The sequence below is a fragment of the Lingula anatina genome, chromosome 3, assembly GCF_051362555.1.
Source record: "Lingula anatina isolate TDL-2025a chromosome 3, LinAna3.0, whole genome shotgun sequence".
NCBI lineage: Eukaryota > Metazoa > Brachiopoda > Lingulata > Lingulida > Lingulidae > Lingula > Lingula anatina.
The window spans coordinates 1914571-1941976 of record NC_141769.1 but is presented as its reverse complement, the minus strand read 5'-3'; the positions used below and the strand labels follow the sequence as shown (position 1 = coordinate 1941976).

The following is a 27406-nucleotide window of genomic DNA, read 5'->3' as shown; positions in this document are numbered from 1 at the left end:
TGAAACAGAAATTCACTCAAAATTGATAATGAATTTGACATGCATACCTAAACACTACCGACTCAAAAAACTAATGGCGACTATCCTCAGTCCGACCTTAGTATCCTCTCTATGATATCATTCCCTTCCAGCACATCGTCCAAATAATTACCCGTGAAAAAATCGTCAGCATACAGCGCCGCTTTGACACTACTAATCTCGAATTCTAACTCAAAATAACGCATATGAAATTAATCTCCAAGCTGAGGAGAGCGACGCAGACGAAACCTTGAGACCGGAGGCCCCCCGTAGCTAGCTCCGCCCACCGTAACAGACATCGGACAATAGAAAGGCTTGCGTGTAATCTCCTTCTGTTATAACTCCTTGTTCATAGTAACCACTGACCAGCACTGTATTAAATTCCAAGTTAAAAAGTACGCTACAATTATACGATTAGCATGTGAATATTGAGCAGGGGCATTAGTAAGATTAACTTCTAAGGGATTGCCGGCTATTTGAGGAGAGAATAGGTAAAAAAATGAGATGAGAAAAACTTTACAAAGAATGAAATGCAACGGCTGGGTCAAAATCGTCACCGTGCTCCGTAGAGCAAAAGAGCAAACTGACCAGCAGTATTATCACGATGCCTTTTAAATTCGTCGTGAATAAAATATGATTTGATAAGATTGGTCTACGTTAGTCTAAAGTATTTCCAGACAGTTAAGTGTTTACATTGAAATCGAGACTGTTGAGATTTAAGCTTCTCTGACAATATTGAATTACACGATTAGTTTTGACAATGATTTCATGATCGATTTTGTCCAGGAATAACCGCCTTGGCTTATCGTATATTATCATAATTGTCTCTTCGTATTCTTTTAAACATATTTATTGTATTTTCAGAGGTTTTCAGGCTTTTTTTTCATTAATTTATAATAAAGTATTACTTAAAATAGACAATCTTGGTTGCAAATGTATATTTTAGTACAAAACATCCTTTTTGATACTGTTCTTTTTTATAATTGCTTATTATTCCAACATGCTTATTTGATTTGATTACTTGTTTACAATTTTATTTCACTTCTTTGTAAAAAGAGGTCAAATAGCAGTTAGATTCCACACAATTGCCGCAAGTTGTACTGCTTCTGTAATCGCAAAGCGATTATATATATCAAGAAATAAAGATACATTTTGGTTGTTAAACTACATATATTAAAGCGTTGTTGCTAATACATATCTAAATCTACGGCTTTGGTCGGGACAGGTTAATGGGAATATTATTTTTCAAAACCTTCTACTCTTTACCAACGGTTAATAAACTGATATCGGGATTTAGGTACATGAGCCATAATAACACACTGCTTACCATTAATTTCGTGTTTCATAGATCATCATTGACATTTGAGGTACACTATACGTATCAGCGATTGAAAATGTCCAGATCTCATATTTTTTCCTAAATATCCTGCACAGCTACTGATGATTCCCACCTTTATTATGAAACTATAGAACCTATCAACTAGATGTCATATTTCCTTCTGATACATGGGCGGCTTAAATTTGTTAAGAACAAAGTACAGTCCGTGGGAATCCAAGTGCAGAAACGGTTCGTTGCAATGGTCATCAAGTCATAACGAACATTTATTATAATATCTTAAAGGAAACTGAATATTCAGCTGTTGGAATGAAACACGTCGTTCCTGTCACCGGGAGCCGACACAAATAGATTTTTCATACACAAATCATAGGCTTCTTGTTCAGCAGATCCGATTAGTGGAGGTACGGCCCATGCCTTTTGTACGCCCAACAGCAGTAAGTGCCTAAAACATGCACGGATCCTGAGCGGAAGAACATTCTGAACGTTTTCTCCGCATTTCTCCCACGTATTTGCATAATACGTTTTCTCATGACATATCATTATAACAGTCTCGTTTAAGTTTTTTTTTTAATCAAAACTGTCGACAATTTTTTCTGTAGGGTCATTCACACTAAGACAAAAACAGAACAACAAAATAGTTTTCCAATTTGTATTTACAATATATAACACAGAGAGAAACGTTTTTCATCATTATATGAAATATATGTACAGTATATGCAATATTTGATACAAATGTTCTCTGCAAAAAGAAATAAAGTTGAAAGGTTAAAAGATATTAAACTCACTGTCAACATCCTGACTCGTATCTTTTTTTTATGAATAATCAATGAAATTACTTGAAACAAATGATTCTTCACGGCATGTCACATAAATTTACAAATAAAGTTCTAAATAAAATTTAAGAGAGTCAAACTAAAATAGTAAGTTTATGCTAACTACAATTTCTCGCAAAAAAAAAAAAAAAAAACTTTAAAGAAAAAAGTAAAAAAGAAAAAACTAAATTCTTTTCATCTTTTGTCTGTGGCTGAGCACGTTTGTGTAACATATAGCGAAGACTATCTCTCCATAGAAAACTACCAAACCTGTATCAGTCAGAATTGCTCAAATAAAGTCCTTATTTGTACAAAACTTAATAATAAAACTTAAATAATAATCATAATAATGCATAGAGTTTTACAGGGAAAAACTTCTCTGAATACTTATGATCCTGTTTGTGGTTTTAACCAATAAATAAATTATATTAACTTAAAAAGTACTTCTTGATACTAGTCATCTGTTAGATACCTTTCTCAATTAGATCTTGTTTAAATTAGTCATATTTAATATAACAACTTACAGTAACATATATACTAGAGTGTTGTCATATTATCTTACTGCAACTGCTTTAATGAAATACTAAGAGTCTTGGGAAATGAATGTAATAACATTCTATTACTCATGTCATAGGCCAAAATGAACATCACCGTGCATTCCAATTTGACCTATATCTTGCAACTTGCTATCTTCTGTTTTAGCTTTGAGCAACACAGTACAAAAAGGCTGCAGAAGTAAACATCAAACTGAGACCTAGGGATAGATTTAGAATACAACAGACCATACAAAAGAAAATACCAGAGACACAGTACGAGTAGCTAAAACAAAATAACCCACTGGTTCATAAAGTTACTGTAATTGTAAAGAAAGGGGAACTTAATAAAATGAGTTGAAAATATGGATAAATGGTAATAAAGGTACAGACAGTGAAGCCTAGGGTCCTTCAGCTTTTACTGTGATTTCTGGCTCTGCCTTGATACCAACAGAGTCCTCAGTCTTGTCACCCTGTGACTCCTGGGAATTACTGGCTGGGGCCACAGACTGTTCTTCCTTAGTCTCTACCTTCTCATCCTTCACCTGTGCACCCGGGGTGTCAGTCTTTGTCTCTTCCTTGCTGACCTCAGCTGCCACTGCTGTAGAACTACTGGTCTCCTCCTGCTTACCACTTCCCTCAGCTGTCCCATCAGCTGTGTCCATTGGCTCTTCTTTCACTGTCACTACAGTGCTGCCATCTTCAGTTGGTTTAACACTATCACTGCTGACACCTGTAAGCTCTGTTTTCACCTCAGTCCCTGCACCACCAGCCTCTCCACCCTGGTCACTGCCCTGTGCACTCACTGACTCCTCCTTGACCACACCCTTGCTGACCCCTGTCTTGTCATCCTCACCATGTCCAGCGGGGGCCAGAGACTCTGCCCCCTGTTGTCCAGCTGGATTGGCCAGTGTGAAGTAGCTGCCAGATGAAGACATGGACAGTGGACTGGTTGGTGTGGAGCCACCAGCAAACCCACCCTGGGGGAACAAGGAAGAAATGCTTAAACTTACTGTGTTATAAATTGTCGTGTATGGGTTATAGACATACAGCTTAATAATATACCAACAATTTTTAGTGTTCGAGTTTAAGAAGAATATGGCCTTATCTACACTGCCATCATATACCAAACCAATAATCTTAATTTCATTTTTTAACCAGAATGCTTTATTACATAAAATAAATATCCTGCTGCTTTTTTTTCTCTAGAGTAAATAATGACTGAAAGTCTTACCTCTTTTGGGTCTTCATAACAAACTGGGTGGTAAGTCTGCAAAAAATAACAAATACAAAATATACAAACTTAAACATACAAGTGCTGTAAATTAACAACTACAGCACTATTTCAATATGATGCCTTGTTTTAAGATTTTACAAGTCAGACTTGTACATGAATATAATATTCTATACAGTTATAATAACTTTTTTTAGTGCAAGAAGACAACAGGAAAATTTGTTTATGTCTCTTATTAAATAATAATAATAATAATAATAATAATAAATAAATAAATAATCAAAATAATTACTTTTTTGAAGTATACCCACAACAAACATTTGTTATCCCAGAATCTTTGTTTGAACACAAAATCAAAATACAAAATACAGTGAAGTAATCCATTAGTTTTGAAGTGCAGTGTACCTTTCCATTGATCCTAATAGCATCCTTGAGGTGCCACTCCTCTGCTTCCTCATCCCAAAACTGCTCAAATGGGTCATGGCACACATCACAGATCTGAATGCAGAGAAATTAATTTAAAAAATTGAAATTTATCTTAAAAGCCTAAAACTTTTGAAGGCATGCTACTGACAAACACAGTATTCAAAAGATGTAGCTTGTCCTTACAAGTTCCACTGAAATGGATAGCTATTTTCAATTTACTTCCTCAAAAATTTAAAAATGCAACACAATTGTTACCAATTTCCAATCAATCTGCCTTAAAATATTATCTATTATGAGTCTTTACAGCAAAATACCAATATCAATGTTACCAATTTCCAGTCAATTTGCTTCAAATTACGAGAGATTCTATCATTTTTGGTCAGACAAGAAATGCTTCTTACATCATCAGACTCATTGCCTGTCGCTGCAGGACAGCTGATGGGTTCTGCTCCTACCACAGCTGGGTTGGTACCAACACTCTCCACACCTCCACCTCCACCCTGGTCAAAGAAACTCAGGGCACCTGTTTTATAAATGGATGATAAATAAATTTGTGGCAAAATAATATGATGTTAAGTTTAGTTCTGTAGAAAATCTGTGCGGTATTTATAGATGAAGGCCAATTCTGTAGATATATCTAAGTGATAATTTTGCATAAAAGGTTTGGCAAGGCAAGATGTTCAGTACAAATTTGAACAACATATTATCATAAGCTTTCAAGTAATCTTCTACTAACAGAGCTGGAAAGGATTTCAGTTTAGATTAACAATAACATGCCTTAACTGAATTTCAGCAAAAAGATTATGTCCACCCAAATTCAAAATTGCAACTCATGGTGGATATGCCATTGGTTTCTTTTCCACTCACCTGTCTCTTCATCATCCACTATTTCTTCATACTGAATCCAGTCCTGCAAGTACAAGTATGAACCAATATGTTACTGACGGAATGAAAAATCAAAGGAAAATATTTATCAACTTTCTCAGCAAAACTGATGCTACGATGTACATAAAATGCAATCCAGTAAAATATCTATTAACAATCATTGATGTAGCTTCTTTCAAACCTTACTTCATTACAAAAGTAAAATAACACTATATAGCTGGAATACTCACATGCATCTCATAATACCACTTCCTGTGTTTGGCCACCTTAGCGTCATCTTTCTCCTTTTTATTCTGGCGGAAATGCCAGTCCAAGTGCTCGCGGTACTTCTCTGTATTCTCCACAGCAAAACGCACAGCGCATGAAGAACACTGGATACCCTGGTATAGCCTCTGAATAACTCCTTTATGCTTCCTGGGGGTATGAGAAAATAATGATAAATAAAATATATATATATATCCAGTAAACAGTGTTGTCAATGGAAAAGGGAAAATAATCTTTTCACCACATTACCTGAATCTGATGAAAACAGAATAATGCATTGTTTTACTAATTGTTTTTCAAATTCATTTGCAAGTGTTAAATTCAGAGCAATGAAAGGGATCCTTACTCTTTCATGTCCTCTGTCTTGAATGCTGTGAGGTCTGGGACATCTTCCAGCTTCTCATTAATGCCTTCAGCCTCCTCTTCTTTCTACAAGATATCAGAAAAGTAACCATATAACTCAGTTATGAACATAAAATGCTAAAATCAATATTGAAATACCTATATTTCACTTCCCATTCACATCAAGCTATCTTGCAAGTGGTATTGTCAAATTTGAAAATTTTTAACAGGCACATTCTCCAAGGCCATGAAATAATGGCCACAGTAAATATTTATTCTAGTACCTTTTCTTCCTGTGTCTGTTCCTTCTTATCAGACTTGATAATGCCAGCAGAGAGCAGTTTGCTGAACAGGTCATTGACATCTATCTGACTGTGGATCTGGGGCTGGGGCTGTGGTTGCTGTTGCATAAATGGTACACCTAGAATGAAAATATGGAAATATCAAAGACAATCTGCACTAAGTTGGAACTCCCAAACTCCACTTCTGAGGACAAAAATTCCGTGCCCAAACAGAACATCTAAAATAAACTATACAAAAGCAATTTAACAATTTTTTTCATTGATATCTTCCCTGCAGCTCTGATTCAGTAGTCTTACAATCACAATGTTATGTAAGGCATCTTGCTTAATCTAACTTTGATCACATGGCAATTATACACCGGCCAAGCAAATACTATAATGGCCAAATTCAAGCCAAACTCACCCATCTGTGACATGAAAGGCTGTCCCATCATGGCCTGGAATGGCATCATGCCCTGTCCTGGCATCATCCCCTGCATGCCCATCATGGCTCCTGGCATCATCATGCCCTGCATGCCCATGACAGCCTGCAGGTTCATCATGCCACCAGGCTGCTGATTTCCCTGCTGCTGCTGTCCCATAGGCCTCACACCCTGAGGACCCATGCCTGGTTTATTGAACTGTGGACCATCCTGGGGACCCCTACTGCGGTACTCCTCATATCTGTCTCTGCGCTGTCCTCTACCAGCCCCAGGCATGTTGGGACGATTATCAGGGTGCCCTCGACCTGCACCAGGATGGAAACCACCACCACCACCACCTCTGCCCCCACGGAAGCCACCCCCAGGAAACTGGTCCCTGTTTTGTGGTGGACCCTGCTGATGGGGTTTGTTGACCTGGGTCTGGAAGACAGGACCCCAGCCTGGGTCTGTGTCCTCTGGGGTGGCCAGCTTGCCTTTCTCTGGAGGATTTGGTCCTGTTCCATCTTCACTCCCAGGAGCCACATCTGCTTGGCCATCTTTAATAACCTTTTCTTTCTCTTTCACATCTGCCTTTATACTCTCACCACCTGGTTTCACAGGGGGCCTGGACTCCGGAGGCAGACCAAGCCGCTGCCAGGGTACTTCACCTAGAATCTTCACTTCTGGTGGGGCTCCCAACAGCTGCAAGGTATGGGTTCTCCCTGCTATCACAACCTCTCGAGGTATGCCGTTGAAGTGAACTTCATACATTTTTCCATCAATGAGCACTTCAAAGCCTGGTCCTCCAAAGGCCACCATGTGTGGACGTTTGCCAATTCTCACTTTTCTAGGATGATCCATAGGAACCAACCAAGGCTGGTCATCGATAATGATCTCACGTGGAGGCCCGTCGAAGCAGATTCCATAATATTTGCCCTCGTGGGCGACCACTGGTTCAGTTGTGTCCAGCATCAGCTGGCACAGTTTGCCATCAATAAGAATCTCACGAGGTGGAGGTTTGAAATTAATTTCAAACTTCTGGCCGTCTAGATCCATTTCCAGATTCTCCTGGCCAAATTTACCAATCATAATGCCATCCAAGAACATTTCTTTTGTGGGACCGTTCACCTTGAATTCATACACAGTCTGGTCAATCAAAAGTCTCTGAGGGGGAGCATCTATGCGGATTTCATAGGGCATTGCTCCAATCCAGATAGTTTTCTGAGGTCCATGGAAAAATACTTTGTGAGTCTTTCCATGAATGATAACTTCTCTCACTGGGTCACCAATCCTGTAATAGCAGCGTCCATCAATAAAAATCTCCCTAGAGTTGGGGTCGGCTATTACCTCACATGGTTTACCATCAATACCAATTTTTCGTGGTACACCGACACGTAGTTCAAAGGGTCTGTCATCAATGACTACTTCAGACATGGAGCCAGACTTCATGGGTCCTCCCCTAGGTGGTGGCATTGGTCTTTTTGGAGGTCCAAAGTCACCAGGGCCATAAAAATCAGGCTCAGGCCCTGTAAACTCCTCTCCTTCAAAAGGAAAAGGTGGATACTCATCATGCATAGGTTTCTCCATCAGTCTAGGTATCCTGGGCAGACCACCTGGTGGAGGACCTCTTCCTCTAGGGCCATTCATGAACTCAGGGCCTCTCATACCTTCCAATAGTGGTCTTGGGCCAGGTCTGGGTCCTGGTCCTCTTGGACCATCAACAGGGCCACGGCCCCTGGGGCCATACATAGGGCCAGGTCCCCTGGGGCCTGGCCCCCTTGGACCATGCATGGGTCCAGGTCTTCTTGGCCCTCTAGGGCCATCCATCATCTCTGGCTCCCAGCCCTCCTGTTCAATGTGACCAGGTCTTCTAGGGCCACCGTGGCGGTTTGGGCCTCCACGCATATTTGGTCCGTCATCAGCATCAACATACAAAGGAGACCTGCCCTCTTCAGGGGTTCGGGAAAAATGTTCTCCAGGTACACCTCTGTGTGGCCTTTTGGGGCCTGGTGCTTCTTCATGCCAGTCATGCCCTGGTGTATCAAGTAATGGCTCTCTCTGGGGATGAAATGGTCTTGCCTCATTGTGTCTGGGTGGCCCTCTTTCTCGAGGGTCTTCTGGACGAGGTCTTTCAAGGAGACCACCTCTTGGGTGTGGGGGCCCTCTGCCTTCCCTCCCACTGAATTCTTTGGCATCTTCAGGGCGGGGACCGTGATGGGTTGCAGAGGGTGGGGAACCTCCAGTGATCACGGCCTCAGACTCCTCTCCAAGTTTCTCCTTTTCTTCCCTGAGTTTAACTCTTAGTGACTGCAACTTCATCAGTTCATTCAGCTGCTTCAGGAGCTCCTGGTGCTGTGAATGTGAAAGTTCTCCCGTCTGTAACTGCCTCTCGGCCTGCTTTAATATATCCTGCATCTGGTTCATCTCCAGTTCTCGTGGGATGCTAAGGTTGGGATCAGTGCTGAGACGCCGCGTCTCTGGAGAAATCTGGGTCTGCTGTCTGTGAGGTCCATGGGGACGAATGGGTGGACTGGGAAGTAAGGGCCCAGAGGGTCTCCTCCCCCTGAGTCCTGGTCGACCTCGGACACCCCGTGTACCACGAGGGTCTGTCCCTTCATCTGAATGCTGTCTGTTGAATGGATGTGGGGCTAGTGGACTGGTAAACTCTGGGCGGTCAGCTTTAAATCTGGCCCAGCCAGCATGCCCTGGACTGGGTGGTGGGGCTGCTCCATGTTGACTTGTATTTGGTTTGTCAACAGCTAATGGTGGCAGTCTTCTGTAGTCTACATCTTCTTTTCCAAACAGTTCACTGATAACAGAGAAAAAAATTATTTTTTCATAATTTTGTTTCAATTACTTTTAAGTATTTTTATAAATCAAAAATTATGTTTAAGATAATAAGCAAGTTCAACTCCACAAATGAAATTCATACGAGTTATTATTCATGCTAACTAAATAAAATCTAATTTAGTAAGCTTCATACATTATAATAAAATTAATACCATACAAGTAAACACGGAAAAGAAAAACACAATATTAGAAAAAAAGTAAATATCAAACAATTCCACATTTCATCCTTAGAATATTAACCTTAAATCATCAGACAGCTTGCCCTTGTTATCATTATCTTGGGCGGAAACATCTTGATCTTTGCGGCCCTTCTTGTTTGGTGGAGCTTCTGTCTCAGGTATTCCCTCCTTTTCTTTCGAACCACGCTTGGGAGCCCTCTTATTAGTTTTATCATCTTTTTCACTGCTACTGGGTCTTTCAGCTTCTTTGTCAACTTCTTTCTCCTTGCTTTCTCTTTTCCTGTCACCTGACTTGTTCTTTTCATCAACAGAAGAGCGACTTGGTCGTCTATTTTGGGATTTACTTGGACTGGAAGCTCTAGGTGACCTTGAACCTCTGGGTGACCTTGACCTGGATCTGACCTCTGCCCTATTTGTTCTACGTGCTGACCTTGATGTTCTTGACTCAGGGCTGTCTGCTCTGTCCCTTCCTCTGTAGTTTCTAGACCCCCTCCCGCCCCGAGAAGACTCGGAGCTTGTGCGCCTTGATCCAGCTGAAGTAGATTCTGAGTTTTCACTTTCCTTACTGCTCCTTTTGTCAGTGTCTCTTTTGTTTTTATCAACCTCTTTCTTGTTAGAATCTGCTTTAGGCTTTTCTGTTTTGCTTTTGGCATTTCCCTGTTTTGATTTCTCAGCTGTCTCCTTTCCTAAAACCTTGCCAACCTTGGGACTCTCCTTCCGCTTGGTTTCTGCCTCAGACTTTGTAGCTTTAGCTTTATCTGGAGTTACCTTGGCACCTGGTGATGTCTTTGATGCAGGCTTCTTATCTGTCACTACCTTGCTTGCAGCTGATTTTTCAGGAGTATTCTTAGTGGTTCCTTCTTGGTCTGTACGTGTTTGAACAGGGGATGATGTTTGTGCTGTTTTAGCAGGAGGCGCATGTTGTTTATGTTCCTGTGTCTGCTGTGGTTGTTGTTGTTGTTTAGCTTGCCTGGCTACTCTTGGGTCTCTGGACACCCGAGGATCTCTTGCTCTTGGATCACGTGAGGCTGTAGGAGCAGTGCTGACAGCTGGAGTGGTAGAGTGGACTTGGGCTGAACTTACACTGGAGGAGGTTGAAACCTGAAATGTTTTAATTATTTGTCAAATATTTGTTTAATAGTAACAATTTACAGAAAATCTTCATGTAGTCCTGGGTGTCTGAAATTGACAAAAAAAAAAAATAAATTGAAAATAAACCATGTAAGAATGTGCTGTCATTTCACCTGAGCTCAGCACATTTTTAAAAATGTTGTTCCTTGTAATATAAACAGTAATTATCATGTAGAAAATTTAATGCTGGCTAAAGAGAGAAGAATCAAGTCACAGTGCTATAAATGTTTTATAGGTCACCCTTGAATAGAAATTAAAGTCAACAGAAAATTGAAATTAATTTCATTGGCTCGAGTATTTTCTTTTCTTATTGCCAACCTAACTTGCATCTGTGGCATAACAAACTTTTGCCTGCTGCATACCTGACTCTGCTGTTGATTGAGCAACATTTCCTTCACTTGCAGTTCCTTGGCCTGTTGTTCCAGCCTGGCTTTAGTTTCCGCTAGCTCCAGTTCCAGGCGCTGCTGGTGCAGCCGTAACAACTCCTGTTGCTTCTCAAAAAGCTGCTGTCGCATCAGCTCCTCTTGTTCCCGGCGAAAGATGTCCTCGTAGTCCACCACTGGCACTGCTGACTGTACTGGCGGCTCCACTGCTGGCTGGCTTTGGTCCTGTTTGGGCAAGTGACATCATGATTAAAACTGGGTACATGTGATGAACACAAGTGGTATAAAGGTTATAAAAGACATTAAGATATCTTACACACATTCCATGTTATTTTGGCATGAAACAAGGAAAATTTTTGAATGAAATACATTCCTTTGTTATCCCCCCCTCCTTTTCAGCCCTGTCCCTTTTGATTCAATTCCACAAAAATATTTGAAGAGTTAGTGGAGAAGAAAAAAAATAGCAGCACACTTGAAGGGGGCAGTTCCACATGAAGACACAAGTCATTATTTTAAAGTATGATTCAACATATTTTTGAATAAAAATAATGGAAAAACTGACTGAAACACTAATTTAATATCTAATGAATCACCAAAGATGTGTCTGTGTGTGTGTGTGTGTGTGTGGGGGGGGGGGGGGGGGGGGGCAGCAGGTTAGTGCCCCTCCCTTAATTTCAAAGTTACCCCCTTCTCCATCACAAAAAAAAAAGTAATAATAGCAAAGCAAAAAAAGACAAAAGCCACTTTTCTTCACGTTTTGCTCCAAATATTATGGTATAACAGTCCTACTCCCCCCTCCAACCAAGGAAAATCAATATGCAAGTGATTAATTAAGTTTATTTATAAACTAACAAGAGAAAAATATTTCAACAAAAGTTAAACATACTAACTTCAGTATCCATATATTATTCATTTCTTTACAAGATTAGCTACCTTTAAAAACTTGGGGTTAATATGTATGCTTGGTGGTTGATCCACAGGTTCCTTTGCTGTGATTGGCCAGGCTGGGTCTAATGTTTGGCTAACTCGTAAATCCAGTGCATATAATTTCTTATTTGGCATCAGTTCAGCCCAGGTCTGTCTCAGCTTGAACATGGCTTGTCGGGTTTTCTCATCCACCTACATATTTTAATTTGCAATTTTTTGTAGTAAAATATAACAATGTACAGCAATTTAAGTGAAAGAACAAATGGCAATACACTTCTCAATTTTCCTTTTCTTTAAATCTCATTTATTATGAGCTTTACGGGTAAATGGAAGTAAATCAGTGTTCAGACAAGAATGATAGAATGCTATGTATTCTATAAATCAAGAACTATATCTTATGGTCTATTGCATCATAATAAATTTATCGAAACAACAAAGCTATTTCAAACAGAAGTCGTAAAACTTGCTCCATGTCCCTAAGTAACTTGGTCCTCTTTTTCCCCCTCCACTGAAAATTGTTCCAGGCTTCATTCCTAGATGTTCTGTTGCACATAACCCTTCACTTTCATAAATCCTTTTATTATGTATAATTTATGTATGACTAATATTTCTGTCATAACCAACTAGAAAAGTAGGTAATTAACATGCAACACATCTGTTTTCTGAGTTTGTAAAAGGAGAAATGTTAATCTTCAAAATCAAAATTATTTAAGTGTTGAGTTACAAACTTTATTTTAGACTGTAATACAACTTAAATCAAAAGCCAACCACATTATTTTACAAAAAAAAATCTAGCTTTAAAAAATTTATTGGGTTACTATGTTAACTGTTTCATTGTTAATCAAAATGACACCATTCAGTTGTAGTCATACTTTTACTTAACTGGGCTGAGTTTAAGGAAGAATGAATATTTTCGTCTGGAACAAAAAGACACCGAAGTATTACAAGCAAGAATTTTCCAATATAAAATGGCTGTGGAGTATCTTTTTCAATCTAACCTAACTTGCGCAACCAAGTTACTTAGAAATATGTGCAGAGTACAGAATCACATTGTATGTTACACCTGGATGAAAAATAATAAATTAGATGCTGACCTTTTCAAATACACCACAGAAAGTTGATACTATGTTCTGAGTGAAAAGGGATAAATAAGGCTCAGTTATGTTCTTGATAATCGAGTCCATCAAATAGAATGTTGGAAGTTTCAACGCAGGTGGTGCCTGGAAGTAAACAAACTATCCATTGCAACGGTTGTTGTGTAACACAATTTAAGGTAGCTTTCATTCCATGATTGGAGTAAACTGAAACCAGCTTCCTTTATCAGGTCCTTTCTTCAAAACAAGGTTTCATCAGAAAATCATGAAAACACATTCAAACTAAGGAGGGGAAATTCTAACACATAGCCTGTGAGATGAGATTCAATCATTTGATAAAAAACTATAAAATATAAGGAGTTATTTAAAGGACCACGAGATTTTGTTACACAACTGATTGAATTTTGTGGAATGCAAGTTTGCATATTTTCATAGACATTTTTTCCAAACAGTGAACTGTGACCATTTCATTTTTTCTTTATTTTGATAATCAAGACATCTCAAATTCACTTTATATTTGTAAAACTGATTCATTAAGTTTGTAAAACTATAAAATCTCAAAAATGTGGCTCTTTTGTACGACGGTGCTTAGTTCTCATTAGTTACAGAGTAAGTTATTGCCTCTTCAAGGTTTCTTCAGCTAATTCCATCATTTTCACATAATTTGGATTACACATTACAATCAAATAGATAAAGTGCTTTGGGTTCCATTATCATTTTTCAAAACCTTTTGGTAATGCATTGTACAGTGAACGTGGAAATTCAATAACAAATCCAGGACTACACTACACTCATGGTTCACAATTTCAACCAGGAGCCAGTTTCACACAAGGACTTCACCCCGAAAACTTGCTCCTTGAAGAGGAGAGTGAGGTAAAAATAATGCCAAAATAGCGCGTTGTACAGTAAAAGATACAAGGTGACCAAATTAATCGAAGGATTTTTTTTTTTTTTTTTGGCTGTTGTCTCTCATATTCTGTCAAAACACAGCCTATATGCACAATTCTATGTATCCCCCTTAAAAGGAAGCTGCTTAATTCCCTGATGGTCTCACCACCTCCACACGCACCATTAAACAGATTACATCTGGGCTCGGAGGGATAACTGCTAGGCTCCTGTAGCGCGGCATGTGTGGTGGGGAGACCATCAGGGAATTTGTCAGTATTGCTTCTAATTAGGTCAACCATCTTGTCAGCAGATCAGCTAGTCTGCAGATCATCTGCTCTGAATGGGCTGTTATGTGACGCTTATTAGTTCTAAAAGTATCCACTAGTTGTCAAGTTCTTTTTTTTTTTTTTTTTTTTTGGGGGGGGGGGGGGGGATTAAACATGCTCTTTAGAAAAGATTTTAAGCATCAGATTTTGTGGTTCCAGTTAACACCTCTCTCCAGTTACCTAGTAGGGCTCTGCTTTACAAATAGGTTATGTTGAATCATGTGAATTATTATTTGAATATTTTAAATAATAAACAAAATCAAGAAAATAAATACTTTATCCTCTGTACAAGTGCCATCAGTTGTTCATAAACAAATGAACTCTTCTTAAAACTTTGAATACAGTTTGCATTGGTAAAGTGAAAATAAGATTGCATTCCCACAGATTTAAGATCGATCTATCCCCGTTGGGAGTCTCACAGCAATTTAGAATGAACCCCCTGGGAGTGTGGTCGATCCAAGTGTATCGATCTCAATCTGTGGGAATGCAGTGTATGTCTCAGAAAAAGCCATGTTGTGTTTGAATTTACATGAACTTACAACTTCTGCAAAGATTAATTTCATATGGCAAATGAAGCCATCAATGATACCCCTCCTCCCTTTTTTTTTTTTTCTTTTGCATATATTTTCATTAACAAGGGATATTCATGACAGAAGTTAAAGAGGACCCATGCAAAAAAAGGACAACCTCAGGGTGTCTTGAGCCAGTGCTCATAAATTAACTCCCCAACATAATATCAAGCTGGTGACATTCAAACAGACGAAGATTATTTCCATAAGCTCCTACATTCAGTGTTAGGGGCTTAGAAAAAAAACATTGTTCAATATCCCTGTAAAAATAGCACCACAGAAAAAAAATTTTCATGTGAAATCTTTTCGAATACTTAAAAAAATAATAAAAAGCCCCAACATCATTTAATGAGAACTTCATATTTTTCAAATGCAAAAAGCAATGTCACCCTCAAATCTTTACAAGATGTATATAGCATCATAAATTTAACACATTCCGGGTTGTAGTTATAATATTGAAATTCTTTGACTCTGTTCCATTTCATTTATTTTTCAGAGCAGAATTTTTCTCTGAAAAGGGTTTATCAATTTGTCCCTTAAATATAGATAATTTCATGTTCAACTTACTGCTCCATTTTATATTTTGTTATTGCTTTGCATGTGAGTAAATTATCACCAAATTTTCAAGATATTAACACGGCATACAACTATGCTAGTCTCCACAGTTATATATCAGTTTACAGATATCAGATGTCGAGGAGCACAGTTGCATTGAATTACAATTCTATTAAAAATATAAATGAATCCACTTATTACATTTCTCTTGTAGCAGTATGCGAGGTAAATGCGACATCCAGTTGAGATAGACTTGTGTTAAGTGCCACTTTCACACAGTTCAGGGTATTAATATTGTTTCTCTCCCTCCTCCATGTTATATTGACATAATGAAGTGGAGCATGACATGTCACTCGACTTTTATCATAGAAATGGGACATCATTGTTGGTGTGTTAGACTGAAACAATCTTTTTTACGGGCAGCTCAAGCAGTTTTCTGTGATTGCTATTTAAAATCTACCCGATTATATATTAACTACATGAGACAACAATTTTTAGTGCTCGGCGAAGATAAAATACAAATACCAAGTGATTTTCCCCACATTTCTTCTGCTTCATATTCCAGATCCAATCGCGTGTGATACATCAGCGGAGAAGATGCTTTCAACATTAAGCTTTTATTACCATTTTGTTGAAGGCACAGCTATGCACTGCTGCTTGATTCTGATACGGAAACATCAGAACATGAGTGAGTGGTGATAGAAACTCCGACCTCTTTTTTCCTCCTCATTTAATACAACATAGTTTTACCACCACCCATCCCACACCATGCATTTAATTTTGTGACAAGACCAACCTTATTATCATTTAATCACAGTGATAAATTCTGTAGATATCTTATACAGAATCACAAATAAAATTTTCGAGAAGGCTTGTGTACTCTTAGACCCCATTCCCACAGATTTTATATCGATCTATCCCTGTGGGGAGTCTAACTAGATTACTGTCAGCTTAGCCGGCTTAAGCGTCTGTCCCACCTACTAAAAGCTGTAAGGGGGTAATTAACTACTGTGCGCGCTCGGCTGACTGCAATTTAGTGTGAACCCCCAGGGAGTTAGGTCGATCCGGATGGATCGATCTAAATCTCTGAGAATGCACTCTTACATTTAGGTCATTACATATAGTAACCGTGCAGAATATGCGGCAAAAAAATGTCGAATGTCAGTTGCTTCAGAAAACTTTGTCCTGATTTCCATAGGAAGAAGTCTTCATGGTTTCTTCAGGATACAACAGTTTCAGGACCACAAGTTCTACTGTAGTGTTGCAGTAGCTCCTCTTTTTCAGTCAGTTATCTGCAACTGCTTTCAGCTTGGGAGTGGCAGAAAGGAAGGGTGTCGATGTAGAGATAAAAAAATGGGGTTACTTCATGATTAATTCGCGGTTGAAATACTTATTGAATCAAACTGGGAAACACTGGTCAGTTTGCCTTGAAACTGATAGCTCGTGGAGTTCAAAAATTAACAATGTTTCATTTTCTTTTCATAACTGCCACTGATACAGATCCAAACAGGCAGTTCTGAATTGGATTTCACTAATTATCTTAGGGTCCGATTATCTTACATGTTAGCATGTTAAAACAAATTCCCCCCCCCCCCCTTGATCTAGGATCATATGCACACCATTTAGTGATGTCCTCTTGAAAAATCTATGAACAACCACCGCGCAATATGTCTGCAGAAATGCAGAGAATGATTTTCATTTACGAAAATGTATATTGTGACTACCGAAAAAAGCATGCAACACATTGGTGTAAAAAAAATTGCAAACAACATGGAAATCTTTTATTTCTTTTATTCTGCTGTCTGACATCAGAATTTTTTATTTGATGGAGAAGTAATACCTATCAAACAAATGTAATGAGAGTAATGTATTCATTGTCTTAAAACAACATAATACATTACAACAGACTGGGAAATAATTCAATACTTATCTAAGTTTGCATTTGATGAAGTATAAGCAGATGTTCATTAATGTTATGTGAAATATACCAACACCTTTAGCCTTGTAGGACTGCCAATACTTGAAACAATTGAAAGAGCACTTACTAATTCCCTATTTAATATCAACTTCATATCTAGCTTTGTTTTTACGAATTTGAACCATATGGTCTATTGGAAAGTCTAAAAACCAAAGTGCAAGTTGAACAGAGGAATGCATCCATCCTTTGTTTCAATGTCATAACACAAAATATTTAAATTATAATAGTCAAATGTTGGCTTTCCTACAAAATAAACCGACATATAAGTCAAACGTGACGACTATACTTCAACAAAAACATTTCTCCATTTCAAGGTCACACGATGGATATTACTGAACCACGTGACCTGTATTTCAACTGTCCTTATGTTTCGTATTTTCATTAACACACTACCATACTTTCAAGAATTTAAATCATTAAAACTTTCTTAAACCTTTTGTAAGTGGGCTTCGATAACTTGGACGATCTGTGGTGCATACTGCTTGTGATCTTCTGCCAGCATCGTCAGCATGTTGATTAGCGGCTTGCTGTTGCAATTTAGGTCAGCCAGTGACGATCTGTACTCTTCTACTGCCTCTGTCGCCATCTTTTAATCTGTCTTCCCGTTCTTTGGACTTTTGTGTGCCTGTATGGCAATTAAACAAAGTTATATTTACATCCACATAGTGGTAAACTAACAAAAGGTTGTAACTAAAATATCTTTGGCACAAAAATGGCGTCCTCCTCGAAGTAATGTTAAATCGAGGTTAAAATGTTTCCCCAAAGCTGTCTGTTTCCTCACTTGCCATTGGTTCGAATGTAGACAGACTTTACAAAGATTAATTCGACCTCACTTGGGATTGACCAATGAATGCAAAGAAAACAAATAGTGTTTTGAAAAAAAAATTGAGGTTTACTAAATAATGATAGAAACATTTTCTGTCGTCATTCATTTAGATCTACATTTTCAGACTTTGACTCAAGAAACATATCGCCTGAAGACGTCTAACCACATCGAGTTGCATTTTGAAAACGCCCAAGCTGGTCTGTCAATGCGTGACGTCATGTTCTATTTTTAGCTCGCAGTGCTGAGGTCAGATTTGTTGTGAACAGTGTGTTGACACTCCGAAAATAAACTTGCAGCCGGACATCCTACCTTTATACTTATATTGACCAGCGTCCTGCCACCGTGGATTTTACAACTGCATGGATCATACACGGAGCTGACTCATATGTCAACCCTTTCTTGAAGGATATAAGAAAGTTGTTACCAACAAACAGTCAAAATTCAAGAAAAGATTGGTAAAGCACCATGAAAGCATAGCGGCACAAAGTCTTGTGGAGAACGCCGATAAAACTGCTGTGATTTACAAGTAAGCTTTCACTAAAGCATAGAGGGAGTATAATATAGATTAAAACATTCAGATTGAGGGAACCAATTCATGTGCCTGTACTAAAGCTGCTCCCTGTAAAATTTATTTCCACCAGTTATACCATGCATTTGCAGTGTACTAGTATTCAAATGGTTATAGAAGTTTTGGAAATGACAGCCTGCAGATAAGAATTATAAAGAATGCATTTTTTTGCAAAATACTCAGGTACGGTATCAAACCTTGACCAGTTTCTATATCCCTGTATCAGGACCGAAGAGGAATCCACATAACAAGTACCAAGCATCTCTTGAACCATTGTTGACCATTGAATTAAATAACTTTAAAATCTACTCAAACTTAGCTCTCCTTTTTTTCAGGATCCCAATGTCTTGGCCAGTGTCCACATAGCTTTAAGGAATGGAAGACTACAAATACCTGTTTAAGGTAGTACTCATTGGCAATGCTGGAGTTGGAAAGACATGTTTGGTCAGACGGTTTACTCAGGTAATAAATTACTATTAGAAGTTAAATATGTGCACTTGCATTGGTGTGTGCAAACAGAGGTGTATAATATGATACACTGGTGAATGCACACATGCAATCACACACACACACACACACACACACACACACACACATTGGAATTATGGAATATTACCGTTTTTGGCCAGTCACATAATATAAGCTGTGTAATATAATTTAAATGTTGAATAGAAAATTAAGTTGCAAAGAAAATACTTAAAACTGAGGATGATGTCATATTTTGCTTTTGTGAGTCACAGTGTTCACAGCCATATAGTAGCTATGTGTGTGTGTGTGTCTTTTCTTCTAGTGAGAGAGGGTGGGGGAATACATTAAATATTTTGTTTGGAACAGGTCTGGGGCTACACCACTTGTACCTGCTTTCATCTATTGGAGGATATACTGTATATTTCACCACCTGCAATATATGTAGCAGCTCTTAGCAAATTTTGCATTGGTGTTAATGAGTATGCCTGGTTAAAATGGATATACTGCAGTAAACTCATAGCACCACTCAAGAGTGACAGAGTTCTTGGGCTCATTAAACACTTGATAAAAAAAAATGAATCTTCCTTTCAACCCTTGATGGATTCAGGCAAATATTGCTTATTGTTCTCCATAAGTGTACCAGTAGAATGGGTTCAAGCATAGTCTCTCTAGCTGACTAGCTCTAGTACATGTATGCCTCAACATCATTGATAATTATTTTTTAGTGACAGGTTCTTCACTCTTTTTACTAATAAACCAGAATAAAAATCAGGTCAGGGTAAAGGCTAAACAATTCTGGTAAATTTCTGATATGAACAATCTGGTTTGCAAATATCTGCGAAGTAAGTCAAAAACGCTTGAATTAAGCGTACTAAATTTTCTAAATTTAGCACATTCATTCCATATGTATATAAAAAAAGGTTCATTACAAGTGCTTTGACCGATTTCTTGCCAAAATGGCCTTTAATTTCTTTTAGTATTGATTAAAGCAAATTTATTCATGGCCATTTGTTAAGTGATAAAACAAATTAGTAGTATACTTTATACCCAGGTGTTGTGTACATGTACTGTATCTGTGTTGTGTGTATTAAACCTCTGGTAAACTTTACCACAACACTGGGATGTATTGTGCTAAAAACATGAAATTTCCATCGCTTAAAAAATTTATTAGTATTTTTAAATGCACGAATCCAACAAACCCAAATTTTGTCACCTTAAACATTATGGAGAGGCCCGTTTTCAAGTTTGACAAAATTTTCAAATTGTGGAGGTGGAGAACGGTTTTCTGACAAAATTTTCAAGACGGAATAAATTTTCAAGTTTTCACTGTATGACATACAAGGAGCATAACCCAGCACACACAAAGCATTACTCTACATTTGAGACACAGATCAATACCACTGAGTCTACAGATGTAGACCAGAAACACCCTGACCCAATACAATTCTTGCTGATGCCGACTAGCTCCTACTTATAAGTACACCCCTGAGATTTTCCCCTGTAGAATTTAGACTAGTTGCAGTGGTAATAATTTTAAGATTATTGCTATCAAGTAGATTCCCTGAATTGATTGCCAATCCTTGTGGAATATTTAACAAGTGGTGTGATTTTTTATTGCTTTATTTTGATGGGCTATAGTATTTTTGTCTTCACTTTTGATTTAGCCTTGTTACCAAAAAGTATTGTACCCAGAATTGCAAATTAAAATTTTCTACCAAAATCAGCGAAAAAATGCAAATATGCTCATTATTTAATAGCCAAACAAAATTATTCCAATCCATTGCTGAAATATATAGGTGAACATGCTATGCTGCATGCAACAAATCATCAGTTGAAGTGGTTTTATATGTCTAGATTCAAAGCTGTTAAAATGCCATCACTTTTTCTCTATCTTAACTAAATTGGAACAATCATTTTATAGATCCTATTAAGATAAAGTGTATTCAACGTGGTAATTGCATTTCCCATGCATGGACACCAATACGCAGTTCAGTAAAAAAAAATTGGTCATTGATGATAGCATTTCTGCCATCAAGCTAATGTAATAGCATAACCCACTCACTGTATGTATTTATGCATGCATTTTTTTCTTTCACCGTTAATATCCTTGGTATTCAGTTTTGCACTCTGTTTTGTATTCTGCTGCCAGCACCATGATAAGTAATGAATGTATAACATACACATTTTGAATAACTACGGTTAACAGCCCTCACATTTCAAGGATTTCTTACCATAAGTACTAGTACTTTGTTTTCAGGCATCTATTGTAAAACACATGATAAACTGTTATGTACATGTGGCACTTCTGCCTGCTACAATGTTAATTGTTGTTGAATGAAAATGCCTATGATGCCATTGTGCATTATCATAGAGGTTCATCATATTTGAACAGAAAAAGTTAATTATTTATATTACCAGTGGATTTAGGTTTAAGAACAAACCATGTCTGTGTTCTGTGAAACAATTAACATAGCTCCAATAAATACTGATATCAAGGATATTTTCAGCTGTGGTTTTGGTGATACAGGATTCCATAGTGACACCCTCGTAGCTCTTAGTATAAAAGTATATACATATCTAGCTGGTATTCAGTCTCAACAGAAGTGTCAGTATAACCCAACTGTTCAGAACCCAGACAAAATCCATTAGTGTTGCTAAAAGTGGGGATAACTATTGATTTTTGTCTCTTTGTTTTGTTTGATAAGCAGAGCATTACTCATTGGAACTGGGATGAAACGGAATATTGAAAAAGAGATGATGATTATTATTAGACCAGAAAAACAAAAAAATAACCTGTTTAGAAGATCCAGAATTTTGTCTGTTTTCCACACTGTGTAATGATTCCTATGGGGACAGTACTACCAGACTGTTCCTGGTTAAGAAAACATATGCATGTGGCCATTTGGAGAGGATCAATATCATTGCATATCACCAGTAGGAGTAGGAATTAGAGTCAATTTTTTTAGCAGATCAGTGATTCATTTTGCAAAAGACATGATAGTCAGTGTGATTTATATTAAGTCAGATTATAGAGTGTGTGTGTGTGTGTGTGTGTGTGTGTGTGTGTGTGTGTGTGTGCGTGCGTGCATGTGTGTATGTGCTTGTGTGGCCATTTTTTTTTCTTTTTTTTTTAAAGGAGATAGCCAGGCTTGTTGGCTTACTATAAATGTTATTATTATTTTAGCATGCATATTTTGCTTATACATGTACCTGAAAATGTGTAATCAAAATTTCTGTAAAGTTGTGTTGGAAATACTTGTACTAGATTTGATTTCTTGGTGCAGAGTGTTTTAGGACATTGTTCTCTCCTGTCCAGACAATGACCCTCTTAAATACATGTTATCTGGAGACAGGATGGATCTGATGGCTAGATAAAGATTCTCTTAATGTATAAACCAAAATATTTATATTCACAACTCTCATGCTATCAGACATGAATACTGTGCTCTCACTAAACCACAGACAATATCAACATATATATATGTAACCACGGATATAGTCAAAACTCTGGGCAGTAATTTTCTGTCATTATCTACTTGTTTACCTATCTATGCAAAGTAAAATGTAATGTCTTTTGAACATCCTTGATACCAATAAAACATGCAAAGATTTATGCATATTTTATAAGCATCAAGCAGTTCACCTTTGTTTTAAAGGTCTGGTACATAGAAGTTCAATTGTGATATTGTTCCCCTTATTTGACCTGTAGCATATTAATAGATTCCAATTCAAATTTTAGGGCCTTTTCCCTCCAGGACAGGGTGCCACCATTGGCGTAGATTTTATGATCAAGACTGTGGAAGTTGATGGAGACAAGGTCAAGGTTGGTGCACAATGTCAGGGTCTTCTTATACCAAAAAAGAATAGGCAAAGGTCACTGTTATGCTAAATTATAAATACTACTTTGTTGAAACTAAAACTAAATGTGATGATTGCTAAAATTGATACTTTTTAAGTAAATTTTTAAAGGACAAAAGAATATTTTAGGTACATCCAATTAAAATCTGCATTTCATATTTAGAAAACTTTGTTAAATGCAACCAAATAGTTGTCATTTCTATGTTACAAAAACCACTAGTTCAGTGCAGATATTTATGTTATTGGCTCTCAGCTTCAGATCTGGGACACTGCAGGCCAAGAGAGGTTCCGCTGTATAACCCAGAGCTACTACCGCTCTGCCAACGCTCTCATACTGGTCTATGATATCACATGCCAACCCACATTTGACTGTCTTCCAAACTGGATTAAAGAAATTGATACCTACGCAAGCTCAAAAGTATTGACATATCTTGTAGGTGAGTGATTTGAAAATGGGGCTGGGCATTGCGATTTCATAAATTAGAAACCGTTCTTAGACTAGTAATGAAGGTGGAGGTACCCTCTACCATGCTGCAGAGAGAAGTTTTTTCACTAGATATTCACAGACATTTTCTGGTTATTTTCTAGCTTTTTAATCTCCAGTGTGGTAAAGTTAAAATATTTAATTTTTTTTTTTTTTTTTTTTTGTCTTCCGTAGGTAACAAAAGTGACAGACTTTTACACAGAGAAATCCCTGCAGAAATTGGCGAACACTTCGCCAAGCAACACAGTATGCGATACTTAGAGACCTCCGCCAAGGAGGCAGAAAACGTGGACAGACTTTTTACAGAAATTGCTGTGGAGCTCACAAAGCAAGCTAAGGAAAACTTCTTACGCCCAAGACAAGACAGTACCTCCGGTAAAGTGGGAATGCCTAACGGAGGTTCTTCCCCTGTAGGAGGGCTCTCCTGCTGCAAATTAAATTAATTAGGTTTAATTTAGTTATACTGATGCTGTGACTGTCCATGAGGCTATGAGTCTTGGGGGGGGGGATTCTGCAAAAAGGACCTAGAGTTAAAATGTGAGCATCACATTACAGATAATGATACAGAACGTGGGAGGCAAACATGGGGAGAACTCTCTTCCGTCATATCACAGGTTGCTTGTATGCCTAAAGGGGTGGGGTGAGGGGTAGCATCCTATGAGAGTGGCTTTTTGTATATTTTGTGAATATTTGTTCCACATTCTACATGTGCTAGTATGTGAATCTTGTGGTACATGTATTAATGTGTACATGTTGTATGGCTTTTTACTGTATTTTAGGACGTAAAGTTACCACATATTTCTACAGTGGTATGATATCAATACAGCAGACAGGTAGATATATGCTGCTGGTATGGCGAACAGAATAGAACAGGTTGTTTCAGGTGGAATAACTGTGTTCATTGTCGCGAAGGCATTTATATATGATGAAAAGCCTCTTGTCAATTGTGTGAGGAGAAAGCATTTGTAGTCCATAGAGTGTTATAAGAATTCAAATTTCTTTTAACAGTTTTAGGAGAATTATCAAGGGGTTAAGAATTTTAAAATTACTTTTAGGCATTTAATAAGAAAATGTTCATAAAGAGAGGAAAAAGACACCAACCCCAAAACTTTTAAAGGGATGACCTTGTTGGGAGGGGTAGGGGTGGAGTCTGAAATCATGGTCCCATGTACACCAACTTCATAAACTTTTTCTTCACATCAAACATTTGTTACATTTATTTACAGAACCTATAGCATCACTTCAGTAGTAAAAGCTCCAGCAATGTTTAAAACATGGTAATGATAACTCTCAGCCAGTTTTAACAATTGTGATGCTTACTATAATACAGGGAAAATTAGATCATGAGGGTAGATGATATCATGCAGGTTTTAGTTATTTCCACTCCTGCCAACTTTACAAGTGGAGATCTGTGATAAGTTATATTGTGTAGCTTTCTGTCAAGGTGCTTTTATTTACTGTATGGAAACCATTTTAATTGGGTGTCTGTTGCTTACATATATCTGATAGACAGTAAAGTATTCAGAATCTCCTCTCGGTACTTGTCAGATAAACTTCGCACAATCATGCAGAATCTGTTCTATGTTTTGGATATATATATATTTATATATATATATAGTCATTGGGGTTGAGGCAGAAAGGCATCTGCTTTTGCTGTGATTTTTCAAAATCAGAATTTTTGAGAAAACTGACAGAGACAGAGTGCACCAGAACCTCCCTCTGCCAGGATGGTTTGTCTTTTTCAATATTTATCCCCAGAGTAAAGGCCGAAGCATGGGGTCTTTTTATAGGTCAAATAAGTAGTGTAATTTTTTATTTGTTTATCAATTTGAAAAACATATGTCAATTATTAATTGTCTAGAAAAACATTTTTTTAATTGAAACCCTTGTCAGTGATCTCTGCAAAATGTTTTCTATGGTTTGTTCATGTATTATTTACCTCATTGTAACAAAATGATAACAATTTGAGTACTATATATTCAAGAGACTTCAAACACGTAATATTTACATGGCTTTTCATGTATTTTTATTACAGGTTATAACACATTCAATTTCATGGTCTATATGTTTCGAGGGATAAATCTTAATGCCTGTTATTGCCTGTATGATTTAACAGTGACATACTGCTTCCAACCAGAACTATCAGTCTTCAGTTTTAGAACTTGATGAAACTTATTGTTGTTTATATTTTTGTGCCATGTTCTTTATTAAGTGTTTGTAAAATGCTGCAGGAGCAGAAAAATTTGTGCAAGTCAGTTTTTAGTTTGCATATTGACATAGTGGAAAATAGTGGTGTTGCTTAATTGATCTTGCAAAAACTTTATTTCTTGCATGCATTTTTGTTTTGGGCATGGACCAATTTGACTTAAGACTGGTTTGGTTAGAGATTTAAAGCTTCTTGGATAAACAAACAGGCTGCATTAAACACACAACACCCTGTATTGAATGATTTTTGTGGAGTTCCAACACATATGGTAGGTAAGCCTGAGTTATTGTTGTTAGTCTATAACTGGGGCTAACAGATCCTTTGCCTGCTCCCAAATTTGGAATCATTCTCTACCCACTGTCAGAACTAAGGGACTGAATTGGACATGTTGTGAAGGGAAAAAAAGTGTTGAGAGTGAGCTTTCTATTTTTGTTAATGCAAACAATCTTTGTGCTAGTTTGGAGTGCAATATGTTTTATTTTTGTGCTTTGTTTTTGATTTATATATGCAGAGTTGATTTCATTTATATTCATAATATATAATTGTGACAGATTTATCGGACACCAGAAAATGGTCAGGTTTAAAATGAGCATTATGGGTTCTATTCATTTCGAGTTATTACGTAATATGAGTCTCTTACTATTTGAAAAGAAAAGTATGATAAAATGATAATATTAACATTACAAGGTGCAAGCTCTAGTCCGGTGGCTTAAGGAAAAAATCGTGACACGGCGGATAAAAGCACTAAATTTTGCATGTGGGTACCTTTTGACATACTAAATCAAATTAGAGCCGTAGCCCACGGAAAAAAATTACCGTTTGGCCAAAAATTCCAAAATGGCCGCCAATTTATGGAATTCTATAGAAATGTTTACATACCTATGTTGATTTTTATTAAATAAATTATTTTCTCAGAGTTTTCCACACCCTTATGACCCATTTTATTTATATATGTCAGATAGCAAACAAGTTCCCTTGGACTTTTTGAAAAAATCCAAGATGGTTGTCATATGCCATAGAAACAGCCATAGGAATACTAGTGCACAACTAATACCAGCTAGAAAGATACGTTGTCCACTATCAAATAAAGTCTGTTTCTCAGATTTTTGTTACCCACATAATATGTTTGTGGTGAGTAACTATAAAGTGTTCTTGGACATTTCGGAAAATCCAAGATGGCTGCCATGTGACACAGTAATTCTAGTATACGGGGGATTCAACTAATGGCAACTGGAAAGATTAATTTTCAACTATTAAATTAAGTTTGTTTCTGGGTGTTTCCCACATCCTTTCCACCCACACAATATGTATGTGGTGAGTAACTAACATGTATTCCTGGGCATTTTGAGAAAATCCAAGATGGCCGCCATATGTCATAGGAATACTTCTAGTGTTACAAAGGATTGGAACTAATGCCAGCTAATTCACTTTCAAATTCAGTTTATTTTCTTTAGTGTTTTACACATAATTATTACACTGTGATACATATCTAGCAGGTAATAAATGTGCATATTTGATCATTTTGAGAAAATCCAAGATGGCCGTCATTGGCCATAGGAA

General features: G+C 37.5%; 2 protein-coding genes across 4 annotated transcripts; one reads left to right on the top strand and one right to left on the bottom strand.

Moving 5' to 3' along the window:
- Nucleotides 1–1992: 1992 nt before the first annotated feature.
- Nucleotides 1993–18249, bottom strand: LOC106180496 (uncharacterized). Of its 3 annotated transcripts, XM_013564490.3 has the most exons (14): nt 17870–18249; nt 13121–13246; nt 12033–12218; nt 11079–11324; nt 9647–10686; nt 6559–9365; nt 6138–6274; nt 5858–5940; nt 5478–5661; nt 5230–5272; nt 4764–4885; nt 4342–4434; nt 3937–3972; nt 1993–3682 (listed from the first exon to the last, which is right to left on the bottom strand). In XM_013564490.3, exons 1-14 carry the CDS (start codon nt 18020–18022, stop codon nt 3104–3106), a joined length of 5835 nt encoding a protein of 1944 aa, XP_013419944.2. In that variant the 5' UTR covers nt 18023–18249; the 3' UTR covers nt 1993–3103. The 3 variants fall into 3 exon arrangements, with proteins under 3 accessions (XP_013419944.2, XP_013419945.2, XP_086864243.1); XM_013564491.3 differs by lacking the exon at nt 13121–13246; XM_087008117.1 differs by lacking the exons at nt 12033–12218; nt 13121–13246.
- A 258-nt stretch (nt 18250–18507) lies between these two features.
- Nucleotides 18508–26538, top strand: LOC106180497 (ras-related protein Rab-30). Its single transcript, XM_013564493.3, has 5 exons — nt 18508–18788; nt 19166–19292; nt 23038–23121; nt 23410–23593; nt 23815–26538. Exons 2-5 carry the CDS (start codon nt 19206–19208, stop codon nt 24081–24083), a joined length of 624 nt encoding a protein of 207 aa, XP_013419947.1. The 5' UTR covers nt 18508–18788; nt 19166–19205; the 3' UTR covers nt 24084–26538.
- Nucleotides 26539–27406: the final 868 nt, after the last annotated feature.

Bases quoted from the DNA above. Each gene is read 5' to 3' on its own strand.
- LOC106180497 (XM_013564493.3), top strand. From the start codon at position 19,206: ATGGAAGACTACAAATACCTGTTTAAGGTAGTACTCATTGGCAATGCT. The intron at 19,293-23,037 runs GTAATAAATTAC...TTCAAATTTTAG, and splicing joins TGGTCAGACGGTTTACTCAG to GGCCTTTTCCCTCCAGGACA. The intron at 23,122-23,409 runs GTTGGTGCACAA...ATTGGCTCTCAG, and splicing joins TTGATGGAGACAAGGTCAAG to CTTCAGATCTGGGACACTGC.
- LOC106180496 (XM_013564490.3), bottom strand. From the start codon at position 18,022: ATGGCGACAGAGGCAGTAGAAGAGTACAGATCGTCACTGGCTGACCTA. The intron at 11,325-12,032 runs GTAGCTAATCTT...TTGCCCAAACAG, and splicing joins TTAACCCCAAGTTTTTAAAG to GACCAAAGCCAGCCAGCAGT. The intron at 5,941-6,137 runs GTACTAGAATAA...GATATCTTGTAG, and splicing joins AACAGACACAGGAAGAAAAG to AAAGAAGAGGAGGCTGAAGG.